General features: G+C 43.5%; 1 protein-coding gene across 12 annotated transcripts in view; it reads left to right on the top strand.

Annotated features, from left to right (window-relative positions):
* Positions 1–8,632, top strand: part of NCOA2 (nuclear receptor coactivator 2) — a 253,076-nt gene that overhangs the window by 199,949 nt on the left and 44,495 nt on the right. For all 12 annotated transcript variants that reach the window (XM_039841839.1, XM_039841838.1, XM_039841834.1 and 9 more), the window contains 4 exons: positions 411–588; positions 3,568–3,756; positions 6,106–6,207; positions 6,496–6,639. In XM_039841839.1, coding sequence (XP_039697773.1) covers positions 411–588; positions 3,568–3,756; positions 6,106–6,207; positions 6,496–6,639 — 613 coding nt within the window. The remainder of the gene's footprint in view (positions 1–410; positions 589–3,567; positions 3,757–6,105; positions 6,208–6,495; positions 6,640–8,632) is intronic.

Raw genomic sequence — 8,632 nt, 5'->3', positions numbered from 1 at the left:
TGACCCTTCTGCCTGCTATATCACACAAGAAACTTCACAGCATCGCTTTGGACTGGGTCAGTGACGTCAGGCCGCCCTTGGTCCGGTCGAGTGCATCAGCCTCATTTGGAAAGTACAGATAAACGCCTGTACACTTTTTGGCAATCCTTATCACATTAACAGCGTTAGTGTTTGTCATTCAGTTTGTGACGAGAAACCCTGATCTAGGACCTCTCCCTTTACTAAGATGGGGTAATTTCACCAAGAGAAAACGCGTTCTTTGTTCCGAAAATGAGGGAAAGAGCGAGAGATCGCTTTTCCATCCACACGTGAATTATGCTTCCATTAAGGGGCTCGTCCCTTCTTAACAGCTGCATGCGGTTTTATGTTGTATTTTTTCTATCTAACGCAATTTGTGCCTTTTCCCCTAGGCCCTTGATGGGTTCTTCTTTGTAGTGAACCTGGAAGGCAACGTTGTGTTTGTTTCAGAGAATGTGACACAGTACCTAAGGTATAACCAAGAAGAGCTGATGAACAAAAGTGTATATAGCATCCTGCATGTTGGGGACCACACTGAATTTGTCAAAAACCTGCTGCCAAAGTCCATAGGTAAAGGATTGTCTGCTGGGTCTCCCTTCCACCACTACCTACCCACCCCGCCCAGTGCACACACATAGATCTGGTCTGTGGTGAAATAAATTTCAACATATGTCGTTGAGGGGGATATGAGGAAAGCATTTCAAGTGTTGATATTTAAGCTTACAAGTCATGGAGAAAGGATATCCGCAGATACTGATCTTGGCCGAATGCTAGTTTTAATCTTATTTTTAAAATACACGAAAATAATTCAGATAGAAAGTAACTCGTGTCAGCTATTTCATGTAGTTTGTTTTGTTGCTTTTTAAGAAGAGACCAAATTGCCTTCCACTGTATCCAGTGCCAGCCGACTCTGTATTTCTCCATGACTATCTAGTAAGCAGAAGGTCATGAGAAGTTTGAGATTCAACTCATTTTGAGTCCAACTTGTGAAAAACGTATGTATGCGGGTGTGTACAGCAGTCTAAAAACAAAATGTTGAGGGACGACTGGCGTGTAGCGGTTCGGATGCTCCCGGCCCAGCAGCCCTACGCGATTCCGCGGCATCCTCGGTGGCTCCGCAGGTGTCCTCCTCGGATGCCGCCTCCCCACCACACTCCCCGTTTCACGTGCCTGGCTTCTTCACTGTACGTTGAAGACGCTGTCCAAAAGTGCTCATCGCTCCTTAGGGCCGCACTTTAAAGTGAGCGATTCCAGTGTCAGCCACCTTAGCTGTGGTTCTGGACTGGAGTGTGGCTGCTCCCACTTACCAAGCAGTTCTTTTTTAATATTCTCACTTCAGCTGATGATGCTAAGAACATCTTCACTGATTAAAAAAAAAGAAGTGCATATTTTAGTAAAGAATAAGGTCAAGTCCTGAATTAGCAAGTATTTCTGTTCTTTTTCAAGACTGTTTATATTAGCTGGTCTTATTGCTGCCGCAGTAAATAGGAAAAGGCCCTTTCAAATTCCGTTCTACCTGGCCTTTCCTTGATATAACCCTTTGTTCAGAGCGGCTGCAGCAGTAACACAGACTGTGGATGCTTGTGTGATCCTGCCCTTGCATTCTCTAGTAAGTGAACAAGGAAATGGGATTTCTTATTTCAAGCAACTAATATTTTCAAATCTCTTCGGTAATTTTTTGATGTCCTCAAAGGACCTATGCTTACTAATTCACTATTATTAATTCACTTGTCCAAGGAGCTCTTTGCCTTACTTTATATGGTACTTTTTTTATTATATTTTCAAAGTACTTAACTAACCTGAGTTGATGAGAACTATTTTTCCTTTGATTACTCTGTGTCAGGGGTCCCCAGCCTCTGGGCCGCAGACTGATACCGGTCCTTAGGAACCGGGCCCCAGAGCAGGAGGTGAGCGGCGGGCGAGCAAGCAAAGTGTCATCTGTATCTGCAGCCGCTCCCCAGAGCTGGCATCACCGCCTCAGCTCCACCTCAGACCATCAGGCGTTAGATTCTCATAGAGGCACCAATCTCTGGGGCCAAAAAGATTGGGGACCGCTTAAGTCTGTGAGCCTGATGGTGAAATAAACTTTCCAAAAGTCTGCATAGACGCGTAAAGTTACCTCTGGCTCCTTGTGTTATTCTAAAATACTTTGTTGCAGTTAACTCATATTTCCTTTTTCTCTCTAGGGTTCGTTTCCTTTTTTTATGCCCCTACAGCCCAGCGGCTGTGGGCTTGCATTGCGTTTACTGTAACACCTGGATGGTCCATTAAATGCTGTCTAACTAGTGACTTTTGAGAGTCTGTTCGCTTATCTGATGACCGGCCCGTTTTTTGATCCCCTCTTTCATTGTCCTACTGGTCCTAATATTTTTTAGATAACATAACGAACAGTAAAGAAACGAAGACCGAAGTGAGAATTAGAATTGCTTCTGATTCCCGCTCATTTTGTAGTTGAACATTCCTTTGGGTGTCAGTTTTCTCCTCTGTAGCATGAGGAATTTGACCTGGTGATAAATACCCTTTAATTCTCAATATTAGTCATTGTTTTATTTCTTTCATTTATTTCTCTAATTTATTTTCCAAAAAAAAAAAAAAGTTTTTCCTCTCTTGCATTATCTCTTTCTTGATTTAATATATACATTTCTAAGTGTCAATACTAAAATAGAAGAGATATGAAGTAGTTTTCACTTGAAAAGAAATAAATGACATTAGCCGTAAACCCTGAAGGATTTTTCAGTCTTATTGAGGAAATATGCACGAAATAAAAAAGACTACAGTAGATTAATTCAGCAACAGCCACATTGCAGAATATACACTAAAATTTTTGTAAAAGTGTTGGAAAAGAAAGACCTGTAAGAAAGACCTTTCTTTTCTTTTAGAAAAACCTGTGTGCCCACAGCACTTGGTTAAATATATAGAGGGTCTCAGCCCTGTCAGAGCGAGAGTCCATTTGGCTGGGAGAAATGGAGGCAGCTTTAGATGGCGTGGTAGGAGCAGGGACTGGGCGTGGAAGACGGCGGGGCGGGGCCTGTGCTGGGCAGTGAGAAGGACCTGGTTAGCTGGAGATGGGGCTGGTTAGTGAGATTTTGATTTATCAGTCTGAATGGCCTTCATACTCCTGACTCCAACAAGTTTAAATCCTTTTAAAGAATTTAATGCATGCTACAGTTGGTGCCACTTACAGATTTTTGAGAAAGGGGTAACATCTAAAACTGGAATGTGAGTAGATCGAACTAAATTTCTAAGAAATCAAAGTTAGGAAAACCCAAAAATAGAGAACTGTAGTATTCTAGTAACAAATGATGGCTGAACTTGAAGAGGAGTCAGAGCGAAGAGTAAAGACATTTTGAAAATCCCAAGAATTTTCCCAAGTTGTTGAAACATTAACCCGACAATTTTCCCCCTCTAGATTGTGAAATTACTAAGAAAAGTATAAACACTATATAAAAATAAAATAACCATATGTTTCCTATCTCGTTTTGATAATTTGGCAGTAGTGAGTCTGATGTTAGTTTCTTTATAATTTTGGACTGCTTTTGCCTTGCTCAGTGAATGGGGGATCTTGGTCTGGCGAACCTCCTAGGCGGAACAGCCATACATTCAATTGTCGGATGCTGGTAAAACCTTTCCCTGATTCAGAAGAGGAAGGTCATGATCACCAGGAAGCACATCAGAAATACGAAACCATGCAGTGCTTTGCTGTCTCTCAACCGAAGTCCATCAAAGAAGAAGGAGAAGGTAGGGCAGAATCTCTAGGGCGTTTTATAGATCTGTGTGTTCATTCTTGTGCTACTTCGTTCACACTTAATCTAAAATTAGTGGCTGCACAAAGAAAAATTTAGAGGCAGTTTTTCTTTGGTTCTTTTCACCTGCTTAATGATTTTTGTGATAAATTAAGATTTTAAGTCTTTAAAACATAAATTAAGATTTTTAAGTCTTTAAAATTCCACCAGAATTTTCTGCGGCGACGGCAGCGTTACGTATCTTCCGTGTCCAGTGCAGTGGCCAGTAGCTGCATCTGGCTATTGAGCATTTGAAATGTCGGTAATGCAGTTGGGAGACCGAATTTTCTGTCCTATTAAATTTACATTTAAACAGCTACGTGAGGCTAGTGGCTAACCCATCAGAGCAGCTCCGTTAGTGGTTGAACTTATTGGAGTCTAAGTTCCTGTGAGCTCTCCTGCAAGCTGTGAACCAGAGCCTTGGAGAAACGCACCAGCACGAGCATCGTTTTTCATATACAGCTGACCCTCGAACAACTCGGGGGTTAGGGGCGCTGACCCCGTTACAGTCAACAATCCGCACATAACTTTCGACTCCCCAAAACTTGACTGCTAACAGCTTGCTGTTGACTGGAAGCATCATTGATAACATAAAGTCAGTTAACACGTATTTTGTATGTTATATGTATTACATACTGTATTCTTACAGTACAGTATGCTAGAGAAAAAAGGTTACAAAAATTGTAAGAAAGAAAAAATAAATTTATAGTACTGTACGTATTTATTGAAAAAATATTCACATGTAAGTTGGACTCGTGCAGTTCAAACCCCTGTTGTTCAGGGGTCGACTGTACTCTCAAGGGATTAATGGCTTCCGTACAATTTATCCGGGGATGCTGGATCCACAGTGTGGTGTCCTAGAATGCTACTTAAGCGAGGATAGAGATGGGAACAGGGAATGGAGGGGGTTTCAAACCACAAGCTCTTAGGTTCCTCTCTTTAAAGAGATGCTGACCCCCACCCCCTCCTGCGCCCTCCACGCGAGCCAGTCTGAGCCGAGTGTCACTCCCCGTTACGTGTGAGACAGTGCTGAAGAGGGCATTCTGTATGCGTAGCAGAAGGGGAGCTGTGGAAGACCCCTGGCACGTGGAAGCATCATGGACTTCACAGTCAGCCCGGCCAGCCCCTCGAGCGCTCTGCACGAAGTGTCAGAATGTAATGAGGATTACTTGACTCTGCCTGAATCATGATTGGCATTAAACACTAGTTATTTAATCCTTTTTAAATATATGTAGGTAATTTTTAATTTAAATTTTATTGGAAAGGAAGTAATAGAGCTGTCATAGATGATGCATAGTTTTTCAAAATTAAGTTTTTACGTAGGTATGGAATGTCAAGTGATTTTATTCACTTTTTTGCAACAGAAAGTGCTAATTCATCCATCCATGATAATATTCTAAAGCAGTATAAAAAAGAAGTAGCAGAGCTAATTTTGGTTTTGGTGCTGTATATTGAAACATTCGGAGACATTTATAATCTGATTCTGGAGGTTAGCAGACTCTGGTAAAGCCTGGGAGTGGGGATTCTGAGCCGTGTGGTGCTCAGGTTCAAATCCTGCTTCACCAGAGTTTTGTACAATGTTGGGCAAGTTACTTAAATGTCATGTTTTGGTTTTCTCCTGCTAAGTGCAGCTAGAAGGATGTCTGTCCCATAGTAAGTGCTCAAAAATTTAGCCTTTATTATATGGAGGATGAGAATTACATATAATTTTGTGATACACCTGCTATTACTGGATAGATTTAAAGAAATTCTTTCCCAAATTTAGTTTATATTCTTTATTTTAAATCGCATATTGCCACTGTAGAGGTATTTACATAGTTTGGTAGAAGATATATCTAGTTTTCCTTTATCATGGTGAAGCTGAACTCAAGAAGTAAACCCTTGACAAAGCAGACTGTCAGATTTTGGTTTTCATCATTTTTGTACTTTATTATGAATTCAGCTGATTTGTTACTCTTAGCCATTTAATGAGAAAGCATGCCATTCTCTTCCATCATTGGGAAGATGGTTTCAGGTTGCTGACTAACGCTAATGCGACAGACACACTTTGATCGCGCGTCTGTGGCTTCAGCAGTTTATCCTCAGTTCCCCGAGCTCATCCTACACAGCATACTCCCCTCCCCCGACCCTGCTGCTTCCCACGTCAGTAGGGGAGAGAATGAAGTCAGGGGAAAGCAGAGATACCTAGTGTTGTGTCACTGTCTTCGTTATTGATTTACAAGGCTGTGCTGTCATAAATACATTTGAGTTTGTTTGAATCACTAAAAATGCCTAATGTAATAACCATGAATGTCTGTGATTGAAGATTTGCAGTCCTGCTTGATTTGTGTGGCAAGAAGAGTCCCCATGAAGGAAAGACCAGTTCTTCCCTCATCAGAGAGTTTTACTACTCGCCAAGACCTCCAAGGTAAATTTTCTTTCCAAAGAGGGCTGGAGAAAGCATTTCCGAACACCCCCAGATTTCTAAATGCACGGAGTATGTTTAGAAACTGTAAGAAGCCGGGAATAGTGGCTGCTGCCGGGGGTGGCAGCACTGAGCAGCTGGAGGACAGGACAGAGGGGGACACTCATTTTCACTACCCCTTTGGTCCGTGTACTTGTGCTACCTGTCCTAAACGAATGTATTTTTATATTTTAATGATTTGCGCAAGCACGGGCTCAGCGTGTAGGGGTAATGCTTGCTGCTCTCCCATAGGCAAGATCACTTCGCTGGACACGAGCACCATGCGGGCAGCGATGAAGCCAGGCTGGGAGGACCTGGTGCGGAGGTGCATCCAGAAGTTCCACGCGCAGCACGAGGGCGAATCGGTGTCCTACGCTAAGAGGCATCACCACGAGGGTGAGCGTTGCTAAGGGCATTTTTCTCGAGGTCGATGTGCTAAATCACTGCCTCCTGCAGAGAGCTTTCTCTGAGACAGTGATCCCCGAAGGTCCACCTCGGGGCCTCGGGCCTGGTCATTCTTCGTGTACTCGCATTGCCTCGCCCCGCCCGGAAGAGGTCGCCGTCTGAAGGAAGATTTCGTAGGGGAACCTGTAGGCAGAAGCGTGTGGTGAGGGAAATAGACTTGGAGGTGATAATTTCACAGACGGATGGGAGGAAAGGGAAGGAGGCCATTTTCTTAGGCCCTAAGGCTTCTAGATGTATGAGACAACATAGTAAGGTACCACCTAATATCCAAATAAATATCGTCTAAATCATAAATAAAATCTGGAAATAAGAATGAAATGATACTTGCAAGGGCAAGTGAATTTTCGATTGAGGTGTCAGTGAGATCCCAAGGCCTCCTTCCAGATGATGACCTCTGAGGGCTGCTCAGATGCTTCTGGACGGCCAAAGAGATGAAGTGACTCGTCTGAGGTCATGCAATTAATTAACAGGACAACTGGAGCTAAACCCAAGACTTCAGACTCCTATTTCAGTAGCAATAGCCACCCTTACTGAGCACCTGGTCCTGTGTGTCTGGCGTTGTCCCTCCTCACAGCACGCCTGTGAAGCAGGCGCTGTGACTCCCCCGCTGTACGTGGGAGGCCGACGCAGGTGAGGGGACTGACTCGTGAGTTTTCAGTTAGTGTCAGCGCTGGAGGACAGTCTCAGAGCCATCCTGGCAGTCACTCTTCCTCAAGTGCTTTCTGCTTTTTTGTTAAACTGGCAAGAATGAAGAAGAAAATTCCTTTCTTTAGCACCTGCTAAGTGAGGGAAGGAGGCACTTTCTGCTTCGGGTCTTCCTGTCCTCCACGGGCACTTGATGTCCTGGCCGGTGCGCTTGGGCACCGCGGGGGCCTCGGGGGCTTTCGGAGGGGGCCGGGGGCACGGCAGCGTGCCTCGTGACTCAGTCTGACAAATTCGCCGCATTTTTGCAGAGGAAAATTGTAACTCGTTATTGAAAATAGTTTTTAGTTTATCATTTTCCATCTAATGTGCATCTGTGACCTTGGCATTTTACCAGTAGTGTTTATATGTTTAAACTTTATACTTTTAAGATCGCTTATGAAAAAGTACAAATCATAGCAAATGACCTCTGTCCTCATTCTCTTATTTTTTCCCTTATCTTACTCATTCTTTTCTTCTTATTTATTATTTCTTAAAAATAAGCACATAATCCAACAATTTGTATCTTCTAGCACTTTTCTTTACGTTAGAAAGAAGAGGAAATAAAGATGCTGCATTTGATAGAAGTTAATATTTAACCCGCCACTTAATCTCACTACACTGGTTTAAAACAAAAATAGTAACAAAAAATAAGAGATCGCGGTGAGCAGACGAGTTCGCTGTCCTGGGGCCCGGAGCAACAGAGCCCTGCCTTCGCTTCTGTGCTTGCTGGTTCCTTACAGAAGGGCTCAGCCAGCGGTTCCGGGCACTCCGCTGGGTTTAATCCGATGGGGCCCACTGAAAGGAAATACATGAAATACGTTTCATCTAAATGTATGAAATTAGTGAGTAAAAATCTGCTGGGAGGCACTGTTTAAACGTGCGTTCGGGCGCGTGCTCACGAGGGCCCACTTAGTAAAGACGTTCCATGTGGACCAAGTGGAAATGGAAAAATCTTACGTGATCACATCCAAGGTCAGCTATCATTCTGAAATTACAGGCCATTGGAAGATGAGGCCTGCGATAAAGTGGTGTTTGTGCTGCCTTTTAGGAACATACTTAGTGTACAAGGCAAGATGCACGTGTGTCCCGTAATTCATTTCCAGTTCTGCCGCTTCAGAGTAACTCACGCGACGGCAGTGGAGGCCAGAAAGCAAAACCTAAGTCATGCGTGTGACTGGAACTGCAGAGGCGGTTTCCTTAGTGAGATGCTCACAGCAGAACTGACCGAGAAATCGGTCCA

Source organism: Pteropus medius, unplaced genomic scaffold (genome assembly GCF_902729225.1).
Source record: "Pteropus medius unplaced genomic scaffold, Ma_sr-lr_union100, whole genome shotgun sequence".
In the NCBI taxonomy this organism is placed as follows: Eukaryota; Metazoa; Chordata; class Mammalia; order Chiroptera; family Pteropodidae; genus Pteropus; species Pteropus medius.
This window is presented reverse-complemented; position numbering and strand designations above follow the sequence as displayed.